At 55.9% G+C, this 26,717-nt stretch overlaps 5 protein-coding genes across 5 annotated transcripts in view; 2 read left to right on the plus strand and 3 right to left on the minus strand.

Moving 5' to 3' along the window:
* VOLCADRAFT_105090 (uncharacterized protein) overlaps positions 1-5,119 on the minus strand; it is a gene marked incomplete at its 5' end in the record, with an annotated part of 9,265 nt that extends 4,146 nt beyond the window's left edge. Inside the window, 7 exons of the mRNA XM_002951397.1 lie at positions 113-204; positions 916-970; positions 1,409-1,833; positions 1,921-3,838; positions 4,204-4,368; positions 4,601-4,690; positions 4,808-5,119. Coding sequence (XP_002951443.1) covers positions 113-204; positions 916-970; positions 1,409-1,833; positions 1,921-3,838; positions 4,204-4,368; positions 4,601-4,690; positions 4,808-5,119 — 3,057 coding nt within the window. The remainder of the gene's footprint in view (positions 1-112; positions 205-915; positions 971-1,408; positions 1,834-1,920; positions 3,839-4,203; positions 4,369-4,600; positions 4,691-4,807) is intronic.
* A 3,143-nt stretch (positions 5,120-8,262) lies between these two features.
* Positions 8,263-9,492, plus strand: VOLCADRAFT_91939 (uncharacterized protein; the record flags this gene model as incomplete). The annotated part of the gene is made up of 2 exons (XM_002951308.1): positions 8,263-8,350; positions 9,143-9,492. 2 exons carry the CDS (start codon positions 8,263-8,265, stop codon positions 9,490-9,492), a joined length of 438 nt encoding a protein of 145 aa, XP_002951354.1.
* A 1,334-nt stretch (positions 9,493-10,826) lies between these two features.
* On the minus strand, positions 10,827-18,600 carry VOLCADRAFT_105091 (uncharacterized protein; the record flags this gene model as incomplete). Its single annotated transcript, XM_002951398.1, has 12 exons — positions 10,827-12,380; positions 12,798-12,878; positions 13,224-13,883; positions 14,308-14,424; positions 14,975-15,095; positions 15,494-15,651; positions 15,952-16,416; positions 17,314-17,487; positions 17,788-17,893; positions 17,986-18,095; positions 18,282-18,380; positions 18,460-18,600. The coding sequence occupies 12 exons, from the start codon at positions 18,598-18,600 to the stop codon at positions 10,827-10,829; spliced, it is 3,786 nt and encodes a 1,261-aa protein (XP_002951444.1).
* Positions 18,601-20,361: 1,761 nt separating this feature from the next.
* VOLCADRAFT_91941 (uncharacterized protein) lies at positions 20,362-22,154 on the minus strand (the record flags this gene model as incomplete). The annotated part of the gene is made up of 3 exons (XM_002951399.1): positions 20,362-20,910; positions 21,259-21,442; positions 21,742-22,154. 3 exons carry the CDS (start codon positions 22,152-22,154, stop codon positions 20,362-20,364), a joined length of 1,146 nt encoding a protein of 381 aa, XP_002951445.1.
* An 822-nt stretch (positions 22,155-22,976) lies between these two features.
* The window catches only part of VOLCADRAFT_91942 (uncharacterized protein), a gene marked incomplete at both ends in the record, with an annotated part of 13,902 nt that continues 10,161 nt past the window's right edge, over positions 22,977-26,717 (plus strand). Inside the window, 6 exons of the mRNA XM_002951309.1 lie at positions 22,977-23,108; positions 23,204-23,261; positions 23,793-23,864; positions 24,741-24,901; positions 25,834-25,916; positions 26,598-26,688. Coding sequence (XP_002951355.1) covers positions 22,977-23,108; positions 23,204-23,261; positions 23,793-23,864; positions 24,741-24,901; positions 25,834-25,916; positions 26,598-26,688 — 597 coding nt within the window. The remainder of the gene's footprint in view (positions 23,109-23,203; positions 23,262-23,792; positions 23,865-24,740; positions 24,902-25,833; positions 25,917-26,597; positions 26,689-26,717) is intronic.

The raw sequence follows: 26,717 nt of genomic DNA on the forward strand, positions 1-26,717 counted from the left end.
CCACCCCCACTCACACACACCCACACCCACCCACTCACACCCACCCACCCACTCACACACACCCACTCACACACACTCACTCACACACACCCACTCACACACACCCACTCACACACCCACACGTTCTTACGTCTTGCGTGGCCAGATGCTCGAACGGAGGCTGCCCTGACACCAGGTACCACATCAACATGCCCAACGAGTACACTGCAGGGGGGTGTAGAGGGGTTGAGGGGAATGGAGAGGGGGTTGAGGGCTAAATTCGAACCACGGACGAGTGATGCGAATACGACAAATAGACGGATACTGCATCAGGAAATTGTAAGCAGCTACCGACCAGTAGTAGCGACTTAGGGTAGTAGCCATCGCAGCGACAGTGCGGGTGAGGGTGAGGGTGAGGGTGAGGGGGGGAAAGACGAACCACGAACGAGTGAAAAGCTGTCGGGGGGGGCGAGAGAGAGGAGAACGGGCAAGCAACGCGATTGCGACGCATTCAATAAAACCTCCGGTGCAGGTGCAGGTGCACAAAAACGCAACCCTAAGTCTCCCTAAGCTACCCAAACGCCCAGAGCAACTAAGCGACTCATCTGCGCCTTGCTGTGAGTGAGAGCACGGCTGCGCGCGAATCATTTTGCCAGGAGATGGTTCGTTAACTGCGTTGCATGCCCCCATGGGATTGGCGGAGAGTCCTAGGGGCCGCGCATCTCCAACCTCCCCAACCGTCCTCTGACTCCTCTCCCCTCCTTGGGGCCCTCAAGAGGGGGCCCAGCAAGGCCGCAGAGCCAGTCCTTGTCAGCGGGCCAATCCTAGTCAGGGGTCTCAGATGCCAGTCAGCGGTCCCCTGTCCCAACCACTCAATCTCGCAACACGTCGTCGCACCCCAAGCAGCCACACCCAGCTAGCCAGGCATCCACCCACCATCGCAGGAGGGAGTGATGCCGTGCGCATTAGGAGATGCCGCGCCCGCGGTGTCCTGCAAAGCGGGGGAAGCCAGCGGGAAGGTGGGAGGGTGGTTGGGGGGACCGCGGACATCACGTCACGTCACGTCACTTGCCGCGCGGCTCAACACAGAGTGGTGTGTGAAGTGGCAAAAAGGAAAGTTGGGCTGTAGAGTCATTCCCAGTCCAACGCGGCACCGCTTCACAACCCCAAACCCCTTGTCTCCCCACCTCTCTCCACCCCACCGCACTGACCTAGAGATCCCGTCGCAATCCCGTCCTTTTCGACCACACCTTGAGTGCTCCGAGGGCCCCTTCAAGGCTCCTCATGTTTCCATCCCCAAACCCAATCATCGTCACTCCCGTCCACGCGACCATCAGCCCATCCCATCCCGCCATTCCTCCATCCCGCCATTCCTCCATCCCCCCATCCCGCCATCTACATTATCGTCCACACAGCGGTACATCCTCACCTGACCCATCATCATGGACGCGGGGCAGCGGAACCTCCGGCTGTTGCCGCCCATGCTTCCCCCGTAGCTGCCGTCACCGAAATGGCGGCTGCCGCCGTGGAGGTGGTGGTTGCCGCCACGCAGCCGATTGCCGCCACGGCAGCCCAGGCTCTGGTCCAGCGGGCCCAGGCCCAGGCTGCCGCTGCCGTTGCCGCTGCGGCGAGCCAGCAGCGGCGGACCCCACCCCACCCCGCCACCATTCAGCAGCTCCGGAGCGCACCACAACATGTGATCGCGAGCTAGGCTTATGGGCCGGGCGCGGCCCCACGTCTGCAGCTGCAACACCGCGGGACCAACAGCCGGTAGCGGCAGCATCGCGCGGATGCCGGGCACGCGGCGGCGGACGGGCTGTGAGGACTTCACCCGCAGATGCGACGGCGCTGGCGCTGTGGGTGGTGCGGGTTGGCGGAACGGGCTATCGGCGGCGGCGCCGTTGAGGCCCAACCCCCCGCCGCCCGTGGCGGCCCTCGTACCGCCGACAGTGGCGGCGTCGTTGAGTTTAGGGCCCGTTAGGCCTACTGCCGCAACGGCGGGCAATGACGTGGTTGCCGTTGGTGCTGCACCTGGTACTGCTAGCCGTTCCTGTCCCGCTGCCACTGCTGCCGCGACTGCTACCGGCAGCGGCGCCGTCAGGCCGTCACTCGCGGCGCCGACTGGCGGTTCCTCTGATGGCGCCTGGCCGCCTTGGACCACGGCGGCGGCTGCTACCGCGGTGGACACAGACACGCTTGGCGACATACACCCAACCACTCCAGCGGTATCCTCCCCAGGCGCCGCCACACGTGAGCCCGGCACCAAGGCGGTGGCGTCGGCGGCTGCCATCGTCACCAGCGGCGAGCAACTCTCTGGTAAGTCCGTCGTACCCGGAGCACCTGGAGCCGTGTCCATCATGAGCGAAGGCAAGTCGAGCGATGTCGCAACGGGTGGAACGACACCACCACCCGGACCCGGGCCACCGGCGTGCTGCATGGCGCTCGCTTGCTGGAGACCTCGCGGACTTGGCGACGATAACAGTGCCTGCGTGGAGGACAAGGGCTGCGTGGACAGACAGCTCCCAGGCGGAGGCGGGCCCTCGGACCGCCGCACCCCCGCGGGGTCAGCTGCAGTGCTGGCCGCCGCTGCAGCCGCCGCAGCTACCGCCGCCTCGGCTTCCTCGAGCTGCAGCTGGATTGTCTTCGGTGTCAAGGAGCCGTGGGTCAGTCCACGGCGGTGCAGGTTCCGGAGCGCCTCCGCCAAGCAAATGAGCACCTCGAGCGCTTCACGCAGAGGCAGCTGTGGTCGCTGAGGCGGCGGCGGCGGCAGTGGAAGCCGCTGCCGACCTGGGGCCAAAGTCTGCGTCGCGTTGGGGCCGGCCAGCCGGCGTGTTCCAGCGCCCACATCGCCGGTGCCCGTCTGCGCCGCCGGCGCTGCCGACGCCATGGCCCCTGATGCCGCCGGCTCCGTGGCTGGCCTTCCCGTCGCTGCGCCGCGCGGTGCAGGGGTTCCCCTGGGTAGCGCTCTCCCCGGTTCCGCCTGCAAGCCAGGATGGTCTCCTGGCCTGTTCGACGGCGTCGCCGCTGGTGGCGGCGCCCCCATCACCAGTGGCGCAAAGCACCCTCCCAGACATGGGATGCATGCGGATGCGAACCGGCCGTCGCTCTGGTCCTCTGTATTGCTCTCCGACGCGCGCGGCGCAGCAGCCGCAACTACTGCCACAGCCGCGGTGGTGGCAAGCTGTTGCTGTCCTCTTTGCTGCTCCCCACTCATAGCCCGGCCATAGTCACGAGGCGCGACACCCTCCGCGATGGGCTGGCTGACGCCTAGGCGAGAAACCGGAGCCCCCGGCCCTGGCCCTGACTGGCCCGGGTCCTGACTACGAGTCGGCGAGAAAGCGCCGCTGGCCGCAGCGGAGCTAGCCTGCTTAGGCGACCGGCCGTCGGCGGCTGAAACGATGGTATTACCCGCTGCCGCCGCCGCAGGCCCCCCAGCCAGCCTCCCTAAAGTAACGGGCCCGGGCCCTACAGGCTGCACTCCTGGGCCAGTTGCCGCCGTTGCGGAGGAGAGCCGATGGTTTTGTGGGTTTGGCGTGTTGGACTGCTGTGCCTGTACCCCCGAAGGTGACACCGCCGCTCCCGCGCCGCCGCCTCCGATGGTGGCACCGCCGCCGGCCCCTGCTGGGCCCGCTGCATTCGGCGCCGCAGCTGCGGCCGCGCCCTCCGCCTCCTCGCCGTTGGCGGTGAGCTCGCACTGCGGCCAGCGCTCTTGCAGCCACTGCGTCAGGGGCACCAGGCCCGGTAGCCGCGGGGTGACGATGTGCACCTCCGCGATAATGCGCTGCGTAACGTGCTCATCCCCGGGACTGCCGATGTGAGCGCGGCAGGTAACCTTGGCACATGCAAGCACAGGAAGCACCTGGACGGGGTAGAGGATGACAGGAGTCCGTTGAGGCGGGGGGGGGGGGGCGGGTAAGTGGAGGGAATACCGGAGCCCGGGCCAGAAACATACCGGGAGCAGGGCCTGGGGAAGTGTACTGCTGGTTCTCTAAACTCCGAGGTGTTTCTATATGTGTGTGCGTGTGTACCTGTGTGTCTGCTGTGTGTGTGTATGTGCTGTGATGGAGAGGTTGGAGAGGGAAAAGCAAGTTAGGAAGGGACCGGGGGAACATCACCACGACGAAGGTGCAGTTGGCCCGTGCGGGTCCGGGTAGTCCGTGATGTTGGCATGATAGGTTTGACCTGGATAGCAGCGAAGTACCAAAACGATCGATGCGCACGGACCGCTGAGGAAGGCCAAAAGGCTGTGTACCGTTTGCTGTGTTCAAACACTCGTGGGGCACAAACACTCGTGCCGTCAAGATCAAGCCGCGCATTTGCGGTGTGGTGATCTTTCGTTGACAGCGAGCGAGTGCCGGGAGCAGGTGTGCTGCAGTGCGCGGAGAAGGACTGCACCGGTGGACCGCGGATATGCGATGACCTCAGTGCGGAAATGCGAGGCGCCTGGAGTAAACGGCACTGTTACAGTGCATAAGCAGGATAGCTTAACACACTCAGCAGCGTTATCCGCCTTCTAAGCAAACCTAACATATTACCGCTACGCATGGAGTGGATACGTTATGCGTCGTACGCGTTAGCGCGCAGGTTACGTGGTATGGTTATGCTGCTCACATAAACGCACCTGTGGAGTGGGCTCGGCGATGAGCTGAACCAAAGCCGCCTCAACTTCTGTTGCAACAGCTATCATGTCTGGCTGTGCAAGCATGTTCGCCTGGGCGGGAGGCGGTGCGTCCAGCGCGGCGGCGACCGTAGCATGCGGAGATGCGGGGCCAGGGAGCTGCGCAACAGGGTTAGGCCTCTTTACAAAAGTCAGAACGTGAAGGTGCACCGGAACTCCACACCATAAGGCTTCAAAGGTGCGCTGGCTGGGATTGCCTTGAAGAACCGAGACTGCCTCAGGCATGGTCAGGCAAACGTCGATGGGGTTGTGGCGCAAGGTGGATGCCTGGGCTCCAGCCTGAGGAACTCCAGCAGAACTATTTGGTCGCGGCAGTCCTGCTGGCTGTCCCGGAGCCTTGGGCAAAGTTCCATTGCCATGCGCCCCAAGCCGCTGCTCTCCTCCATCATCGTCGCTGAAACCCGACAGACATGAAAATAGCCGGCGTGCCTTTCCGAGAATTCCGTCTTCATCTTCAGACATTGCAAGGGCGTCACGAGGACGCTCCACTCAGCGAGTTTGTGTCAAACGTTTTGTCCCCAGCATTCCTAGTTTCATATGAATTTAAGGATCCATTAAGATGTCGTCTGCATGTAGGAAACCTTACACTTGTCGACTACCCGGGATGCAGAGTTAAGCAAGTGAGCTTGTGAGGTGATTAAGTCGTATGAAACGGTTTCGACATTTGCTGCCATACATTGCGAATCTGGTTGCACATGGCGTACATCTCGTAACTCGGTTCGCTGTGAAGTCTGGACGCGTCAGTACAAGGTACGAACCTCATAACTCAGTAATGTAATGGTTTGCACGCCGTAGTGAATCAGCAACGTATGGCAATCTTACTGAGCACATGGGCTCCGTTAGCCCTTTCGTAGAGGACGTAACGTCGCCCGGCTTGCCCTGCAAGGTTCTCAGGCGTCACATGAAATCTACCTGCGCAATCCTGACGAGAAAGCCTCCATGGTTCGCACCCGCGAACAGTTCTGAAATTTTAGCAAATCGCCCGGCGCTGTATGCGTTCCCGCTTCACGTCAGAGCAGCTTTAGTGACAACGAAGCCTCCGAATTTCTCCTTGCCCTCACCATCGCTTGGATTTGTGGACAAGAAAGTCAAAGATTGAAACCCCGGAGCATGGGGCAAACAACTTTACTCCTCGCGTCCTGCAGCGGCGGGTCTTGCGGTAGCATAGCGCGATAAGCCACGCCGTACTGTAGCATGCTATGCTGTCAATCATCCTTTCCATGTTACGTTATCACACGAGCAGCGCCTGCTGAGGGGCATACTGGGGCACTCGCCCGTAGGTTATGCGCACGTCCGTTCATCTGCTGACGAAAGCGTTCGCAGCAGCCGATGCGACGGGGAGTGGACCGTGCACGCGATTGAGGCACTCTTCACACATTCGGAGCAACGGGAAGACGACGTTTATAGCCAATTTCTGCCTACTATGCCAGGGCCAGGGGCACTATGCCCATGTCCAATCGGCTGCTGTCCCGAGGAAAACCCATCGTGTGGTGCGATTATATGCAGGCGGATCAACCATTTGAAGCCATTACTTGTTACAAAAAGCCAGCTACATCAAGAGCGATACGGCAATCAGAAGTGTTGCTCAAAGCAAATACCAATGGGCTCGGTTGTCATGCGGTTAATGCTATCTGCAGCAATGACCATCCCATGACATCATCATTTCCCGCTGCATCCAGGCACATGTATAGCTCCGGTACCACTAATTGCACACATTTCAATGTCACCTGAAGTCTCCAATGCGTGCACGCCAGCGCGATGATCCGTGTTATTCATGACCAGTGCAGCATGTAGCTTGTAGGGGCCTTAAAAATTTGGAAATGTCAAGGAAATGAGGAGCGATGCCGGGCCGGGGCGGTGCCAGCAATGCCAATGGATCGGACGGCATTAGCTACACAGGTCAACGGGATTGCAGGACTGCAGGCACAGGCACAAGCGAGGTGTTCCTGCTGGATAAAAACTCACACGAATCGGCCGGGACTCTGTCGAGGAATGATCCTCTCGAAGCTCATGTACCTCGACATATCAGTAGGTGGGAAAACAGGTCATCCGCACATACAGTATTAAGACTCCTGGCATGAGCAGGCGGTTATGCATGGCAGGAAAGGCCGCCAGTAAACCTGCCAACACGTATCACGAGCTCAGCTCATGTTCATAGCCGTCCAGGGGTAGGTGCAGGATTTATAATAGTTCAAGGTTACAAGTTCCGCACGCAAGTGTGGGTGTGTCCATAAAAGCCGGGGGGGCCATGGACGTTATATTGAGTATTGATGCGGGTACGCGGGAGGCCATCATCATCCTCCCTCGTTCACTTCAGGGCAAAGCGCCCCAGCCTCGCAGATTTCCGAGGCCCCTGCCAGGGTGGCGCCTCAGTCATAATGGTGCGCATGCTGCGCCCCTCAAACGTCACCATAACATAATATGGACCCCTGTCACTACCAGACCCCATCCCAGCTTCACACAAAAGGAGAGTAGTTCACGCGGACGGAAAACGGGTCACAGGCTGGAGCCCTCAGGACCTCCCAGTTAAATTCCGGTTGAGCCCGAGTAGCATGAATCAAGCTCAAAGTGCATAATAGCGCGTCAGCGCAAAGTTACGCCAATCCCCAGGAGCTGTACATACACTTAATTTGCGTCGAGGCCGTAACTCATGAGCACAGGAGTAATACAATTATAATTACCTGGTATGCAAAGACACCTTGGCCCCAGTCCAACGCATTTTGAATATTAAGGCCGAAGCACTGCAGGTCGGTGTTCACTGGTGTTCCTTTCAGAGCTGCTTGAGCATGCGTACATCGGGGATGGCAACGACATGGAACTCTCCCAAGTGCTCGTTATATGACTTGACGAAGGGGACACCACCTCCAATGTAATGTTGCTTGTGGTTCAATCTACCCTACACCGACCGTGCCCATAAGCCGCCGGATACCCTTCTTGCATGCCCAAATATAAGTCTCCCAAGCAATTAGGAAATTTAAGTGACATACCCGTACGTTGGCTGAACTGCTCCCAAACCCGATAATATATTCATCACTTTGCAGCGCCTGATCTGATCTAATGTCGCTCAACCTTTAGGTAGCCGTGCAAAACGCAAGACTTCAGCAGGTATAATCCCCGATTCCCAGACGAGTAGAGATTGTTGCTTGCTTAGCATCCTGCTTGGAGCGGTTTTTCCTGCCCGTGCTCATCACACGGTGTATGACAAACAAAGGCGACTATCCCACGCTAAGATTCTTGTATCGCCTGTATGGCTCAAGCTTTGCAGCGCCTGATCTGATCTAATGTCGCTCAACCTTTAGGTAGCCGTGCAAAACGCAAGACTTCAGCAGGTATAATCCCCGATTCCCAGACGAGTAGAGATTGTTGCTTGCTTAGCATCCTGCTTGGAGCGGTTTTTCCTGCCCGTGCTCATCACACGGTGTATGACAAACAAAGGCGACTATCCCACGCTAAGATTCTTGTATCGCCTGTATGGCTCAAGCTTTGGGAGTTTCAAACAGTGGAAACTTCAACAGTGGGCGATAAAAATCAGGCGTAGCAAGTGTCCTTGCCAGACCGCTGGCTGCGCAAGGAAAGGGCGGCATGCGCAACCGTAAAGAAGCTTCATGTCGATCTCCAGTCTGTTGGCTAACCAAATGTGGTGGCAGGAAGTCGAGCAGGAATGGCATGCACTGCTGCAAAGCAAGGGGATGGGTGCGCAGCACTCTTTGGAGGCGTTGGAATTCACCAAAGCAAAGCGAGGTTCCATAGGACCAGACCTGCGCCCTGGGGACAGGGGGGTCATGCAACGCCGCCTGCGCGGGTAACCATTGAAACCGCTGTGTTGGTTCAGCTTACAATTGAAGTATCGAGCTTCCCTCGGGTCATTGGTACCCTGATCATCCCACATGATGCTCCTCGCGAAGAGTTGGCCACCTTCATGGCCGGATCACCTAGAACCCTGGCATGGGCACCCTAGCCTGATACTCGGATTGGCCTGGCTGGTTATGGTTTTAGAGTTTAAGATTTCATTATCGGCAAATATCGTCAACTTGCCGATCTGCAAAATTGCCCTCTTAAAACCTAAATCCTGCCCTGTTTACACTTGCCAGCATGCTGCCCATAACACCTAAAAACAAATGCAAGCGGCCACGTTACCGGGACCTGCGCACATGCCCTGAACAGCATCATAGCGCAACGCAAGCGTGCGCTTGGACACTGCCGGGCAGGGCACGGCGTGATGGCCGCAGCCAACAGTTTGGTAAGCAGACCTGCCCGGCGTGCTAGCTATGTGGCTAAAAGGCCACGAAGCACTGGTGCTGCAAGTACAGTTGGTTTAAGAAAGGCGACTTAGCAAGCATACGGGGTGCGCTTCCTGAAGAGTAAGGGCGCGTATTACCTCGCAACGAGATGGCAGTGAAATAAGCTATCATATTTGGATGAGAACATCTACCGCTACCACAAGGACGAGGACGCTCCTGCCACACTCTTATGACTGGCCGCTAGGACCGATACACATCATTGTACAGGGGCATATCATGATCATGAACACGTTTGCGCAACAGAACTTAGGGGCTTCCACCAGAGCGCAGCTCTCCTGCCCACGCCATCCAAAAAGTGCGACTATGGACAAAGAGCAGCTCCAAGCCATCCGCGACACCCTAAACAAGGCACACGTTCCTTCCAAGAGGGATAATGTCCTGGGCCGTCAGAGCTCAGCTGGGAAAGATCTTATCGAAGTGCGCGCATGCATCCTAAGCAGACCATTGCCAGTCCTAACAGAATTCTACAGTAACGACTTGGCCCCCCACACGCCCGTAAACATTCGCACCATTGCAACACGAAGGGGCTTCTGATTGAAATGCTTAGCAGCACACAGACGCCATGTCCCGCCATCGACACCCCAGGCCGCGGACCAGCCCTTTGTCCAAGAGTTGGTCATTTCGCATGCAGGCAGGTGACAGCGACAGCCATCGAGATAGATCAACTTATCCTGGTAACAACGCGTGGGTGAGATTAGAATTCATATGAAGACTCTGGAGTTGGTGTCGGCATTTCGCACGCCCGTCAAGTGGATGGCTGCGCAGAGGACAGCAGTGCCCTGTCGCCCACGCTGGCTCACCGCTTGCCATGGCTAGCACTCAAGAGCACAAGCGAGGTGGCCGGTGTGAACGAGCGCACGAGGCTCGTAGAAACTAAAATGCGAAGGCAGCAAAAAGATGCAACGAAATCTTCATGCCATGCGGTGTGCGCCTCAACACCTGAAATCGAGATCCCCGCTGAGACACTCTGGCACATAAGGGACACCCCGACAAAGCAATCTGAGCATGGGCGCTATCCCATGGTTCAGTCTCAACAACCCAAAGCAAACATTGAACCCAATTAGAACTCTCTCCAGCCCAGCAAGGCTCTGGACTTTGCATCTAAATGTGGAGTTGAGAAGTTGAGCGGCTAGCCTTGGAGCTCCCGCTGCTGGAGGAGGCAGCAACAGGTAGATCAGCAGACCGCAAGCGTGCGGCCCCTATTACGGAAAGCCCCGGCGGGCCATTGTTAGTTGCGTCAGGCATTCAATAACCACTGGGTAGAGGCGTCGGTACACGAACCGCTACTGCTTGCGGAGACGGATGCACCACGCCTTGGCGGTGGTTTACACCGCTTCGCAACCACAAAGAGAAGCGAGCGGCATAAGATGTCCAGTACTGACAGTAGATGTTGTGTAAGGAATAACAGGTAAACAACATTTCGGGGACGGATACTGTTATTGAGCCGCTGCATCACGGCATAAAGCTCAGCAGGCGAGAAGGCTGTGACGCCTTTAAGGACTAGGCCAACAACAGCCAAGTTTGTTATCCATGCCCACGGCGAGGATAGTGAACGGCAGTTGGATTTAAATCATTGTTAACCCAAAGCCGCGAAGGGAGGAGCAAATTGCTAAGACAGAAGCACAACTGACAGACATAACATGATTCCATTTTGTGGGCCCTGCGGCGTAGTCGGTCGCTTGTCAGCAGCAGACTGACAAAGAAACCGATGCTGCTAAGCTGAGCTACAGTACCATCTAAAAACTGGATTGTAGCAGGGTCCAACAACTGCGTCACTGCGCCACCACCTTAAACTCAGTGCGCAGGACAGGACGTCAAGCTAGCTAGTGAACAACTAGCTGAACAGCTAGGCTACAAAAGCAGGACCATTACTGCGGCGCGGCCGTCGGCGCGGGCCCATACCCATACCCATACGCAGCAGGCGTGTAGGTCGCGGCTGCCGTGGCAGCTGCCGCAGCCGCCTGGTACGCAGCGTACTGTTGTTGCATGTGCATGTAGTACTGGTCGTGTACTGATGGCGCACCAGGCTGCTGCTGCTGCTGTGGCTGCTGATAGTAAGGATGGCTCGGCTGCGGTGCAACGTGGTAGCCAGCCGTGCCGTAACCTGCGTACTGCGGCTGCTGAGCATACGAAGCCGTTGCCGTACCAACGGGGCCAGGGCCTGCCGGCGTGGCACCAGCAGGCGACGAAGAGGTCAGCGCCGCCGCAGCCTGGCTGTACTGCCCGCCGTACGAACTTGTTGCCGGCGCTTGACCGCTAGGCTGTGCAGAGCCGGCTGCTGCTGCCGCTGCCGGCGCAGCGGAACCTGAGCTGTTATACCCGGAAGCGCCGTAAACGGAGTACGGGTTGGTGCCATGGGCTTGCTCTTGCTGCGCTGCTGTGGCTGTCTGCGAGTAACTGGATTGCTGCTGAACCTGTGGCTGCTGTGCGTACGACTGACTGTACGACGGCTGTTGCGCCTGATTTTGTTGCTGCGGCATGTATTGCTGCTGCGGTTGCCCTGCAACCGGCAGCGCAGCCGCCTGTGGGTAGCCTGCAGTTTGTCCAACCGGCTGTTGCTGCTGCTGCTGCGTCTGCTGCTGCTGTGTTTGCTGCTGTTGTGGTATCTGCTGCTGGTAGGGTACCGCTGCCCGCCCCGTGTTAGCCATCAGGGGCGGAGGCTGCTGCGGCTGCTGTGACTGAGCTGTCTGCTGCGCCGGAAATGGCTGTTGCTGACCTGCGTAGGGTTGTTGCTGGTTCTGCGTCTGACGCGGAGGGGCGGCGGCGTCCTGGGGATACTGCTGGGATCGCTGCTGCTGGTTCTGCTGTTGCTGCGATTGCGGGTGCGCCGACGGAACGCCTTTTCCAGGTTGCTCCATCTGTTGCTGCTGCTGCACTTGCTGCTGCTGTTCATGCTGCTGCTGCTGCGCGTGCTGTTGTGGTGGCGCCTGCTGCTGGGGGAGCACCTGTTGCGCGGGCAGTGCCTGCTGCTGCTGTTGCTGCGAGGGCACGTTCGGATTAGCACCAGGATAAACAGCCGCACCCTGGGAAGGGCCAGTCTGCACGGCTTGCGGTACAGGCTGTGTCTGTGCCGCCGAAGGCGGATGCTGTGGTGCCAGCGCCTGTTGCTGCTGCTGTTGCGCAGCAGCAATCGGTTGAGTGTGAGGAGGAGACTGGACAGCAGGCGGCTGTTGCTGTTGCTGCGGTGGCGGCTGTGACACAATCACGACCCCCTGATTCGGCTGCACCACCACCTGGTGCTGCGCCCCACTGGCGGTTGTCACCGGCGTCGACGCAGCGGCGGCGCCCGGCTGACCAGCGCCGCTGGGAGCAGTCGCTGCCGCCGCCGGAGGCGGCACTTGCTGCGGAGCCAGTTGGGGCTTTTGCTGCAAAATTGCACCAATGGTCATGATGTTTGATAGCAGCGTGTGCGCCTGCATAACCTGTGTTAGGGAGTTAGGGAAGGGCAAATAACATTAACGCGTCTCATGGCATCTTTTGAAAACCCACGTTTCGCTTTCTGCCATCCCGCCATACCCTCGGGACGGAAGATTTGCTACCCCAGCTATGGATCAGTCCGCTGGTAAGCGCCCACGCCAGGGCAACAAACAAACAGGCGCAAAGCAGTGTTCATCTCATCGTGACAGGCAAAGCGCCCACGGAGACCTCTGTCACCCAGAACTAACCTCAACCAACGAGCAGGTCGCTCACGTGTGGAAAAACGCGGGGGCACATACATACAAGGTACCAAACCGTCCATGTGTTGCAGAACTGTACGAGGCATCAGCAAAGCCGTAGCTACTCCACTTGCATCCGGCAGCGGTTAAATTGCTGCAGTCCCCAGACGCCCTTTTACCCACCTGTGCAAAGTTTCCTGTGATGTCCAGCTCGTAGTCCCCGCTAGCCACAGGCTGGCGCAGAGTAACCACGGTGTTCGTGACCTACAAACACAAAACAAGCACGTGAAGCGCGGCAACATTTTGTCAGCTGGAGGTGCAGCGCTCGGTTGCCGGTGTTCCAACCGCACTACGCGTTAATGGCTGCACACAGCATATGTTGGCAGCATCCACCGGATGCGGATGGGCAGACCACTGCCCGTCGCGGCTGTGGACTCTTGTTTTGCGCTATGCAGGAAGCGATCTTCATGTTCATAATTCCTCCAAGCTTCGCTTCGGTTCCTCGATCTTTTTAAGTCTTAAGTTCCATGCTATCCCAATCCCGTGTGAGTTGATCTGCAGATTAAGGTTAGCGTCGCGGCCCTCCTGCCCCTGGTCCCCAGGCCGCACCGCTTGGACTTGCTGGACGTTGGTGCCGTTTATGCCCTCAGGCGCATTGAGGAGCGCAGCCGCCACGAAAATGGTCAAACGCACGTCGTTGGGGCCCAGGGGGGGCAACCCAGCTACCACCGATCCGCCTGCCACACCCTGGCCCTTATCCAAGGGCGAGCTTGCATCCAATCGCTGCTTCTGCTTCTGCAGATGAGGCGGTAGCTGCACCTGCTGTTGTTGTTGTTGCTGCTGCTGGTCCATGGGCCCGAGAGGCCCCTGCATGGGGGGCTGAGGATGGACCGGCGCCTGCTGTGTATACCGCTCCTCATGTGGGTGCTCCTGGTGAGGATGATAGTGCTGCGGCATCTGGCCTTGCTGGTGCTGCATTTGCATCTGCTGCTGGTGCTGTGGCTGCATCGAAGGTCCGGGTGGGCCGCCCGGCGGTCCACCGTGGCCAACGGGAGCATCCGGCGAGACCCAGCTGTCCTCCGGCTCCATACCGGGCCCAGCCCGCGTGGCAGAAACCATGGGACCCATCGCTGTGTGCGGCGCAGCGTGGGGAGGTATGTTGCCACGAACAATATCGAACTCCGGAGTGCCCAAGGTCTCGCGCACGGCTATTTGGCCCTGGCGCCGTAGCTCGCAACCACGGACGATGGCCGCCACGATGCGGATAGCCTGGAGCGAGCAGACCATAAGTGGACCGGCGTCAGTGCCGCACAGAAGGTTGCTGCCACAGTGCATGACAGCGACCAACATACGTACCATGAAAACCCCTAAAATCGTTATCGTATGCGGCTATGCGTAAGATATCAGGGGGAAAAGCTGAGCCCAGCCGTAAGGGAGATCCATAACAATAGGTCCCCTAAAACGAGAAACAATAAGGGCTCCATGCGTCTACGCTCCACAAGTGCTCTTAGCCTTCATCAGCACTGATTGGTAGAGCTTGTAGAGAATTTTACTCGAATAATAACTTCGGGCGTAGTTAGTGCTCATGGAAAAAATGATGTACCGCCCAGGGTTCCCAAGGAGCCCTGCCGAGCGGTCCGCCCATCCTCCCTCCACCTCTGCTGCCCTGCCTCCCCGCCAGCGCCGTACCTACCTCAAACACGTGCTGTGCGTCACCTTCCGCCTCCAACTCCTGGTCGTCTGGAGCGCCATATGGCGGGACATCACCCTTCTTGTGCACCACACAGCTAGCCTTGGTCAGGGCGCTGATCTGCAGCGGCGACCAGCGGTACCGGCAACAGTCGGCCAGAGTGCGCAGGCGACATGCGAGATCATCAGCCCGGTACTAGTGTTAACGTACTGTTGGCATGCAGAACACACGCCTTCATATTGCAATGATGTACGAAGTGTTGCGTCACAGCTACCTCTGCATTTATGCCGTGCCACCAAACAATGGGGGCAGTAAAGGCGCATGGACACCAGGTAGCCGCATCCCAGGGTGCCGCGTCTGCAAAACCGTGCCACAGTGATACTGGCCGCTAGTGCCATGCAGCGCATCGCACACGCTGGGATGATTCTAAGGAGCACATCTGCCCCGTATTGTCCCCTCCCCTCCAATCAAGGATAGGAGAATAATAAAGCATAGAGAAATTGGATATGCTAGACTGGTATAAGATGAAAATGATGCCAAGTGACAACACGCATGAACTCCTAAAACGAATAATATGTAATTATTGTCCCGGAAACGCAGGCCTGCAGAGGTCCCCATCCGCCGGAAAAATGACATTGGCACCTAAAAACGCAATCTCTGCCACACCCACCTGCCGAATGACTGCTGCGCGAGGCCCCACGACAGGCCCGCAGTGTTGTTGTTGCAATAGCATCTTAATCGTGATGCGCCCTCGGTTTCCCCCTGCACCCTGAGGCGTATTCTGGCCCAACCTGTATGATCATACAGGCAAATAAAGCACCCCGTGGTGAATGAGGGGAGTCTGTACATAGCGTCTCCGTGTAATGTTGTCGACCAGTGCAAATTATGTAAGCCGCATGGTGACCAACTCATCATCCAAACCGCATCGTTATTGCATGAGGGGCAGGGCCCAGGGCCATGTTTCTTCGCGACGCTTCTTTAAAGGAAAGCGTGCAATGCTGCTTGTCGTCGTCCATGCCCCTGCACAGATCGCAAACGAATGCGCACGGGGTCCCCTCCCCTCCTTGCACAGCAGCCAGAAAAGTTGAGAAAAACAAAAGACTGCCCCGTTCCTCATCGCCAAGACCGCATCGCCAGTTAATTTCAGAGCCGCAAATCAACAAGCAACAGCCATAATAATTCAACCCACCTTTCCACGTAGTAAAGCAGCGCGTCCGCCGCGGCACACCGGTTTGATGCAGCGGGCTCGGTGGAAGACACCTCCAGCACGCGGACAGACGTGTCTTTGACCGCCGGGTGCACCTTAAGTGTACTCAATCCCAGGGCCAGCCGCATATCCCGCAGGTTCTGCGTCGCAGAGTTGTCACCCCAGCCAGCATTGAATCGTATGAGACGGCAATCTAACAAACGCAAGAAATCAGCCATGGGGTCTGTAAACATCAAGTGTTTACAGACCAACAAACCCATGAAAGCACTGGGCCACGCTCTAACAAGCTCAAACGTTAGCACCAATGTCAGCAGCCAGTCTTCGGAATAATTAAAGCCGAAGCTCAAAACAGCAACACCACGAAAGCCCAACCAAATATGCGCCCACATTTTCCATTACCCTCCACAAGGCAATCTCTATCTATCAACACAACCACGTACCTCGCCGCCCTTGCCGATGAACCTGCCGGCCTTGCTCTCGGGCACGACCAGCTTGTATGTCACAGCGATTGGCGTAGACGCCTCTGCGGAACTGCGAAACTCAGGCACAAGGCCTGCAATATGCAGGCTGCCGCCATTTGGAGTCACATGTCCACCGCCGCCTCCCCCCGCCATAGGGCCATTCCCGTGAACCGGCCCGCCCATGTGCGGGGCAGGGCCCGCCACCCCCGCCGCAGCCGCTGCTGCCATTTCCATGCCAAGCCCAATGCCCAGCTGCATAGCTTCAAGGGGGTCAAATGGCCCTGGCACCATGCCCATGGGCGGCGGCCCAGCAAAGCCAAACGCAGCGGGGGCCGGACCAAGCGTCGGCTCTACATGAGGATCCCGCAGCTCAAAGAACTGCCGTCGGACTTCATCCGCAACCATGCCCAAAGCCGCATACACGGCTGGCCAGGGCCCGCGAAGCTGCGATGGAATCCAGAGAGACACGCAAAAAAGACGGGTTGCCCGGTACCCAGCCACAAACGCAGAACAACAGGCGGAGGAAGAAAGGCAAGGAAGCGCATTGGGCATTTAAAGTCCGGCGAGAAGGAAGGATGTAGCTGTTGGAAAGCGTTGGGCAAACTGGGCTCCCGCATTATGTGGAAACGTTTCAGTGGCCTTGGCAAGGCGCATCCCATCGCCATGGAGCACAAAAAGAAATGGCAAGAGGAGTATTTGTGGAGACAGCTGGTAAAACGGGTGCGTTGGACAGCGAACCGGAAGGGCCGCTGGAAAACGCGCCGCAGAAAAAAGAAGCAGCCGACAGCACCATGCTCCTCGCGAATCGCATGTGCGTTGTGAGAGCAACAATGAACGACAGCTAGTGCTGGCGGCTGGGTGGTGCTGGCTATTGCCGGAGAAACAAAAGATGCATATCTCAAATACAAAGGGGTCCCGCGCTGTTGGCGAACTGATAGCGGGTGCCAGCTCAATCCAAAGGACACCTTCACAAGAGGTGCGGCAAAATGTTTGTTGGTCGTCAGGCACAAAAGTCTCAGGTGCGATGGGCAAGATCTCCCAACAGCCATTGTTGTTATGCGGCGCAATTCGCAAGCAGGCAAAGCAACGAGAGATGCCCTGGGTGCCCCCGGCTGAGATCACATGGAGCTAAAAAATGCCATACACCATGGCGAATGGGTCATTTGCATGGCCCTTTTGCATCTTTGACGAAAGTTGTAAAAGATGCCGACAGGAAATCAATAAGGAATAACCCACTGTGGAAATCGCGTAGCCACCATGCGTTTAATAGCCGGTCAAAAGACAGCAACATATGACAAATCCAGTTCTCGTCCTGACAAATCGCTTGCGTCAAATCCTCACCAACAGATACTCCTCATCAGCCTCCGCCAGCTTAGGGCGCTCGGCTTCCCCCGGTATGATCACGTTGGCTCCGCACCGAGCTGATATATCACCTGCCGCCAGGCTGCCGTGTGAGTGTTTCAGGCCCAACAGTCCCGCCGCGAGCGCCGAATGCACGAGCAAACGAACATCAACCTGAATCCACAAGTACGGCATTACCATATGAGCTTACTCTGCAGAGGTTACTCGAGAGGCATAGGCGTACAGGACACCTCGGCAACTACTGAAAAACTGAGCTGCGGGAAACATATGGACATTGGATTTTTTTACAAAGTATAAGAATCAACCCGGCAAATGGCGGTTCCGCATTACGTGCACTACTACGTGTGGGAAAATTGTGAAAATCGGCAAAACGTCGTTAGGCACATGGTGCGCGAGAGGGCGCTGGCGACGCCAAAACCAGCCGTGCTAGCGTTTGGCAACACGCAGGCTCACCAGTTTGGACGGGTCCGGGGCATTTAGCGGTTGATCCCCCTCGACGGTCAACATAGCGCATGTCAGCAAGGCCTCCTTTGCTGGATACGATGGTACAGCACGGTTCCTGAAGGCGACGTTCCAACAAACGCCATTACGGAACTTGTGAATCCACGCCACGCGCAATCTGGTGCGTCTAGTTTTAAGGATTGAGCTCACCCTGGCGAAGAATCGATAATTATGACACGTAGGCGATGGCCCTGGATGGGAGGTTGGACTGAGACCTCGGCGCCTGAATTTTTCCTGATGTTTCGAACCGTGTCTCCACCCTGACACGGCAAGCGTGAGGCCAGCGCAAGGAACCAAGCAATAGATAGTATGTGGAACGGCGCAGGTAGATGTGGTGCTATAAAACAAATCGCTTCCAGCTCGTCACCAGCTCACAGGTGCAACACGACATTTCACAATGACGGAACCCATCCATCTAACCTCGATCTGAGCCTACAACATCACACCTTGCCGATAACAGCGCCTGCTTGGCCCTCGTGGCAGAGCAGCCGAAAGTGGATCCCCTTCGGGACGGCCGGCTTCTCAGACCTCCGGCGCTTAGCCTTCTGCAATGGTGTGAAGGCAAACCTTATCAAGCAAAGCCAACATAACCTGTATTATCAGAAACAAGCGTGGCAAGTCCACCTCTTTGTTGTCCTTGTCCTGCGGTTTGCGCTTTGCAAGCCCTTGAGTGGAAGCTCCGCCAGTCTTCTCTTTTTCATTTCCATTCTGCTTCTGTGTATCTTGGGCTTTCTGCGCCTGTTGCGGCTTTGTATCGGTTCCCATGAGAGAGGCGACGAGGAGTCAAATGTTGTTCTCTAGTTTTACAGAAATGTAGAAGATAGTATAATTTAGTACGCAAATTCAGTATGTAAAGTTCAGCCAGAGGATAGTATTCGGTTCCTCCCGCACATGCCGGACAAAGACCATCTTATCAGCACAGACATCAACCACCAATAAACGGCCAACCAAGCAACAATGCCTCAACATCGCCTCAACAATAAAATGCGAATTCGAATCATCAACGTTTCTCATGATATACCACTTTCATGATATCGGTACACACGATCGGTAAAAATGCATGTCAGTTCGCATACCACCTGAGATGCGACAGACAAAGCATTTCACTGTGCCGATCGCACACAATTCAGGACATGCCTCGAGCATTTGAGGAATTTGCCAGAAATCCGGAACAAGAAAACTCCGAGTGCCAGCAAAACAAAGCCATTTATCGAACGCGCTTAATTAAATCTTACATGCCATGAAGGGCTCTCCTTAACGCTTGTCTGATTGCCGCCTTTGGCCGCGTCAGCAACCGGTCAGCAAAATGCCAATCTTGGCAATTTGGAAGCTCAATCGAAGGCGGAGTAGCGCTTGAATGATCGCTGGAAGCGGGTCAAACCAAGTTCCAAAGAGGTCCGGCGCAGCAACGGGGACGACTCTTCAAAAGAACTTCGCCGCAAGTCCTCCTCTCCCGGGGCACTAACTCGCTGACACTCCGAGGCGTTGCACCCCATCGAAGTCATCCAGCTTGACGTTGGTGCCGACCCAAAGAAGCCGGAACCCTGGTGTGACGTGCTAGGGGAAATTGGTGACGCGACAGCACGCGGAGACCGCTCCCGTGAGGCGAGGTGGGCCATATCCATGATGTCCATATTCTGATAGTGCCGAAATGCAAGGAATCTGCTTCAAAGTCTTGCCGCTTCAAAGGAAAGGATCTTTGCAAGTTGATAAAGATGACTACCTTCGCAAGCGCTCAAGCTAGAATTCGCACAGTACGGATGGAACAAAGGGAGTTTGTGAATGCTTACTTCTTAAGTTCGTGTCCCAAGAACAACCCTGGAACAGTCACAGTACGACACGATTGCGAGCTGACGAGTTCATTAGAATCCACAATGCGATACAACCTTCGCTAATATTATATCACCTTGATCGAGCTAGCCATAGAGGCGATTCCCACAAGAAATCTGAGCACGCGGCAGCAGCGATATACAGCCGCCAGGTTCAGCCATAGCTCTGCTGCAGTGTAAGGGGTAGCGATCAATGAACTCAAAAACAAGGACACGAATTCAGCAGCTTATGAAGTAGTTCCAGCGAACATCTGTGTCGCCACGCTTGTTGTACTGCCGAATTGGGTTCGTCATTCATCCCACTGACGAAAAATGGGAAATCCTTAAGAATCGCTATCTAGGCATGCAGTGCATAGAGAGAAGAGGTTTGATGCCTGGCAGTCAAAACTTTGCCTGTTACCCAGTTCGCAGACATATGCCTATTGCTACCTATCCCACTCATTTACGCGCGTTGCACCGCGGTCTTCTGTACGGAATGCCTAATCACGCGGGTCCTCATACATAGATAATGGAGAGGTTGCCCGTGCAAATGCCCAATTTATCGCAATATCGTGTCGCAAAACATACATGGTAAAATCGCAGTCCGTCCTAAACATCACCATGTCAATAGCTGAGCTTGATCAATCCCCATTTCCTGAGAAAAACGTAAACCCTGCGAGAATACCGTATCGACACGCTCCACCGCCGCTGTCGCGAACTATCTCCGCTGTCGCATGCCGTCCGCTGCTGCCCGCGCCTCCACCTCCACTTTTGAAGGCGCCTCGCCAGCAACATCTGCTGCCCCGCACGTTTCCGGCGCCCGGCTGCCGTGCAAGCCGTCCTGCCGCATCCTGTCCATGATGTACTTGAAAAAAGCCAGCTTGTCGGCATATGTGTCCTCGCAGGCCGGGATCTTGCTGTACTTTACCATCATCTGCCGTACATTGTCTGCGTACAACGCCGGATCAGCCTTCTCAGCCTCCGATGGCTCATATAGGGGCAGCACATAGCAGGTGACGCGGAAGGATAACTCCGTCAGCACCAAGAAAATGTGAAAGTGGCCAGGCATGCTATCCCAGGTAGGTGAGAAGCGGCCCGATGTGTCGTACTTGAGGACCAGCGGCTGCACAGGAACACCAGCGATGAATGCGCCGCGCTTAAAGGGCATGACGTAGAGGTTATTGGTCGTGGTGCCCTCCGGAAACAGTAGCATGGGCAGTTCAGTGGACGTGTCCTTGAACTTGCGAAGCATCCGGTCCCGGACAAGCTGCAAGCAAAGCAATGGGGAATGCGTAGTATAATGCGACAGTGAAAGCTCTTTCAACCATTCAGGAAGCTTCACGAATCAAAATCTACGCCTCGCTCGCATGCAAATATCATAGATTGCCATTCCCCGCAAAGCAGTCCATCTGGGGCATAGGCGTCAGATCACGAGTGAAGGTGGACACCAAACAACCACTGCACTGCGCCGCTTGTCCATTACTAGACGACCATCGGCGACAAATCCTCTAATCATTCCAGCGTTAGCGGTGCATGTATTGCATTTAATGTCTGAACTATAAAATCCCACCAGAGCCCGATTAACGTGTAGTTATAATAATGCAGATCCCTATACCTGTGAAGTGCCCTGACCGCCGCCTTCGCCCTTGTCTCCCAGGGCCGCCAATCGGGCCTCCCGGTCAACGAACATGCATTGCATGGCTTTGCTGATTGGACCGATGAGAGGCAGAGTCGAGACCTCCTTCTTCGCGACAAAGCTAGGGAATAGGCGTGACATGTAAAGCACGATGTCGATCCAACTAGGAGAGGGGCGGGGCGTGGATGGATGGCAAAGGTGGGAAGAGGTTATGGCCGTGCCTGGAGAAGGGACTGAGTTATGCAAACCTGTGGGCACCTACAAGGCCGATGTGGAACACGTATGGGATAGACATATTTCGCTTTAGGGGTCCCAGGCGGTGCATCGTGTACACCTTTGCACCGGGTCACACTTTCCTTTGTAGCCCCCATGACTTAATTCCCATACCCCCGATCCGCGGGCGGAAGCTCTGTTCATAATCGCATACATATGTTCACACGGTGCACCATGCAAAGCCAATACCTGCAGTGGTTGGATACGTAGCCACCAAAACGCCGTTCCTTCAGGCCACTGGGGGGCTTGAGACTTGATGACCCGTCAGGGTTGACATACACCCAACTAATCGACCAGAAGCCCAAGCAGTAAAGTAAAGCGCGTGTCCAGAACTTGCCCCAGAATGCCATGTACTTGGTCTTAAAAGGTTCACGGAACAACGTGTTCCCAAAAACTACTACTAAATAGAAAGACAACACACACAATAAACATGCTAGCAGTTTTATAGGTAATAGTGTGATACTGAGCACTGCCAATCGCAGCTGAGAAGCAAGAGGTATAACGTTATTGCAATAGGAGCCATACAGATCTCGCCGGATAAATGCTTTAGCCTTTATGTCAGGGGGAAGCTGCCCAAGCCAGCCGTTCGGCTGGTGCGCCATTGCTTTCGCTGTCCCTAACCTCAGCCGGTCAAGTACTGGCCTAGTAATTGGGTTAGCCTTAACGGAGTGTCATGCGTGGTTGCGCGTGAGCGCGGCCCTGTGATAAGTTGACCTTCAAAGGTCACGTCCTGGATCCCATTCCGTACAGTGGCATGCTAAATCGCCAAAGTCCCGAACTGGCACGTTCGGAACTGCCGTTAGCTAGACTTCTGCACAATACATGGCATGCGCGGCAACCTTACGCCTAGGATGACTTGGGTAGTTGCAAAGAATTTCACACGAGCGGGTATCAGGCAGCGGGTAATTGGGGTTGAGAGCCAAATAGATGTGAAGTCGGCCAATCGGGCTCCTATGGCCAGTTGCGTATGCAGTGCAGTTGTGCAATTGATGCATGGAACTCTTGACTTATTGCATGCTGATTGCTATTGGCAAAAAAGAAGTACTGGTGTCCGTCAAGCCGCGTAGGGCAGCTCCCCTGAGAGCGTCAACACCAGCGGAAGCCTTTGGCAAAAGTGCTAAGACCAAACAGATTCATATACGGAAGTCGTTTGGTGTAGTGTTGGGCTTTACTGGATGTAATCTGAGACAGCGACCCCTTGGTCAGATGCCGCTTTCAGATTCCGGGACAGTTTCTTAGCTCGACTGCGCTAACGAATGCAGATTAAAATGAATACATTCACTTGCCCATTTTTATGATTAATTTAATTGCCCATGCAGCTTTGGGGCTTTATGAACGCACGAAAGTCAGCGCCCAGACAAGTAATTACCGCTTGCCTGTCATGCGTAATTCCATCATTTCATTGAGTAGCTTAGCATGATAACATGGTGAACCACAATGTGCGAGTTACCTTTGCTGTCAGAATCACTGATGGAATCGCCACCGGCATTTGGGCCTCCAGCGTGCTGAGCACGTACATCAATGTACTAGAAGGTGACGATGACAGGGCAAACGAGGTACGCTCGAAGCCTTGGGCGACACACGGCTCTCCGGTCTCCGTGACACAACAACTCGTCATCCGAAACCGGTCCTACAACGCCTCTGCTTGCAGAGAGTTGGTTACGCCCAAGCAATCCAAGGCACTTTCCTTGCAGCAGCGGCTATTCCAGGTTGGTGTACTACTGCTAGGTTGGTCTACTGAGAGTACGACGGCAGGCGTGTGCAGCCTAACCTGGCCAAGCAGCAGCTGGACTGCGACAGCGGATCCTGCATGCGTCCCGTTATTCCCCGTATTGGAATTCTAGATGAAATTCCTTGACGACAATCGCCAATGCAAACTCGCCACACTACGGCATTACCAAGATGTGCCGTGCCCACAAGCCGACACGTTGCGGCAGACCGCAGGTTGAAGGCATCTATCCATGTCTTTAACCCCTGCCTGCGATTCCCGCAGCCTCGCCAACCCAGAGACACGAAACCGAAAACACACACACACACACACAAACAACCGCACACCACACTCATGGTGAATTTCGCTCGTTTCGAAAAGTCACGCTGGCCACGTCGACCGGTTTCCCTGTACGGCCTTTGCGATGCACGCGCTTTTCTCCCGCCCCCCTTCCTCCGCTGCCGATCCACTGCGGGTGGATTACGAGAGTATTCAGAGTATTCAGTCACCCTTCCATTCCCTTCTCGCCAAGGTGCACCATTTTCACCACCAGAAATTGGATACGTCCCAATATATTTTTTACTCCTTCTCAGACCTCCGCGAGGTAAGGATAAGCGCCAAGGTGGTGACTGGCCATATGCCGGCTACGTCTTCTCCCACCCCCTTCCCGGTCTTATGGCCCACACGTCATCCTTATCCCCCAAGACCCACATGCCATGCTTACTTTCCCCCCTCCCTCCTTTTGGAACGCTTACTGGTCAGTTCTGCTTCCTGCTTGTACACTCTTTCCCCCCTTGGCAGCAGCTTCACTCGTTGATCTGGTTCGTCTTTCCACACACCTTGGCAGCGGCTTCACTCGTTTGTGGTTCGTCTTCTCCCCCCCGCCCCCCTTTTCCTAAAAAGTTATACTATTGGTACACTGTTGCCTGGCAGCGGCTTCACTTGTTCGTGGTTCGTCTTCTCCCCCCCCCCCCTTTTCCTAAAAAGTTATACTATTGGTACACTGTTGCCTGGCAGCGGCTTCACTTGTTCGTGGTTCGTCTTCTCCCCCCGGCCCCCTTTTCCTAAAAAGTTATACTATTGGTACACTGTTGCCTGGCAGCAGCTTCACTTGTTCGTGGTTCGTCTTCTCCCCCCCGCCCCCCTTTTCCTCTCCAAAGGCACTCGGCGGCGTTGTTCTTCCGCCATCACCCCCTCCTCTCCCCCCCCACCCCCCACATACACACATCCACATACGCGGCTGCTCTCGTAGGCCCCTTTGGCCGCTAGGTAGTCATTCGCAATCTTCTAGCCGGCCACGTCGCTGCGATGACTACTTTCCAGTTTTGCTGTTGGTCGGTAACTTCCTGCAGATGCCTCCGATGCCCGTCTATTCCTGATGCAGTCTCCGTCTATCCATCCGGGGTAAGGTATGGTATCAGCTTCACTCGTCTGTGGTGTTTTCGTCTTTTTTCCCCTCTTTTCCCCCTTCACAACGCAGCTGGCTGGTTGGCGATCACGTATCGGCGCGACTCCATCCTCCGAGTCATGGGCCTCGTGGCCTTCGCGGCCATTGCCACCACCTCCGCGGCGCTCGTACTCGATGTGCCGTACAAGTACGGCCTGCTCTGCTGCGGCTTGGCGTTGTGGGGTGTCGCACAGGTGGGGGGGATGGGGTATGTTACGAGGTACAAGCTCCACGCGCACACACACACGTGGGGGGGTGTCGGTGGAAGCCGTGTGGGCCCCCATGGATATGGTTGTATTGGTATTGATGCGGGTGCGCGAGGGGCTATTATCGTCCTATGTATGTATGTATGTATGTATGTATGTATGTATGTATGTATGTATGTGTGTTGTTGTTACATGGTCGTGGGGGCGCGTTCCCCGTACCTGCAAACCGCCCTAATACGAGCCGAGGGCTCAAGGGCTGCCAGATCGCCTATAAGCACCATCCTACCCGTATGTGTATGTGTGTATGTGTGTGTGTGTGACGGTAGTGATCGGTATGTGGACGGTATAGGCCAAACATGAGTTCTTCTCAGCCGGCGGCGCGTTGAAGCCGCGAAGGCAGGTCGCGGGGCGCATAGCCGGGTGGTGCCCGTCCGGTACGATGCACACGGGACACACAGCGCTCTTGGGCGGTCTTTTTTTCAAAGAGGGCACAACTTTATACGCGGTGACTCCTTTTCAACACGTACATCTCAAGTACGCCCAACAAGGTCTCTTATTAAACATTACTGGTATTTTTATTTCCATGCAACCACTTCCATTATTTCCTTTCCATCAAAATGTTTTTTCGCAACATAATGTCCCTATACCAATACAACATAATATACAGCATAAACAGCATAATACAATAAAAATAATACAACATATTGTTCCAACCCAAGAAAGGCATGTTGGTTCTCAAACCTCCCCTCCCTGCACCGTCCGCAACCTCACCATCACCCAGTTCCCTGCCCGCTGCCTGCTCTACCGGATCTCCCGGATCTCCCGGATCTGGATCTGGATCCATGTTTGGATTGATGTCCATTTCTGACACCCAACCCCTTATTGCCCCTTTACCCCTTCCTCCCATCTCGTCCATGCAGGCCAACGCCCCCGTACTAGATGCTCTTTTCGCTGATTCGGTGCCCACTGGCAATCGCTCCAAGCTGTACACCTGGCTGCACATGTACGACGGATGTACGGCAGTGCTCGTACAGGGGTTTGCGAACAGGAATGCGGGATCGATCACCGCCGCATGCTTGGGTGCTTAGCTGCACGGGTGTCAGATCACACAGATGTTCCGCCCCTGCTGCTGGCCTTGCTGGCTTACATGCGGCTACGTTGTCGCGAATGCGCCGGGAGGAAACATTGCGTCGTACATCAAAATGCAGTGCCGCGTGTGTGTGTACGTGCGTTAGCGAAGGCCAATACTGAACTGGCCTTCTGGTGCTAGGTTTTAAGTTGAGTGATGGCGCCCATGGAAAGAGTTTAAGTGTTGACTGAAACGGTGGCGTCATGAGGATGAGGATGGACACTTTAGAGAACCGGAGTTCCCCAAAAGCTGCGTATGTGTGCATATGTATGTATATACTTGATAGGCGTTTCTTTATAAAGGTACATCATGTTGCTTTTATGGAGAAAAAGTTGTTTTGACAAAATCCTGCCAAATTTGCAAATATTCTTCAGGGGAAGTGTCTTTCGTTTCTTAAGGCGGGCGAACATATAGGACACCAAAAAAATAATTATCGTTTCTTAGTATTTTCAGAGCTGCTTTAGAAAATGTATGTATGTATGTATGCAACCCCACTACCACCGCCATTAATTACCACCATGAACTCAACCGCAACCGCAACCGCCAACTACCCAGGTCCTACATTGTGGCTCAGGGTCTTGGACCCGGAGTGGGTGCCGTCATGTTCGCCCTCCACGGGAATGTGTGGAGGCTGGAGGTGCTCCAGGTAGGGCCGCCGGGAGGGAAGAGGTGGGA

The sequence above is a fragment of the Volvox carteri genome (genome assembly GCF_000143455.1).
Source record: "Volvox carteri f. nagariensis unplaced genomic scaffold VOLCAscaffold_23, whole genome shotgun sequence".
Lineage (NCBI taxonomy): Eukaryota > Viridiplantae > Chlorophyta > Chlorophyceae > Chlamydomonadales > Volvocaceae > Volvox > Volvox carteri.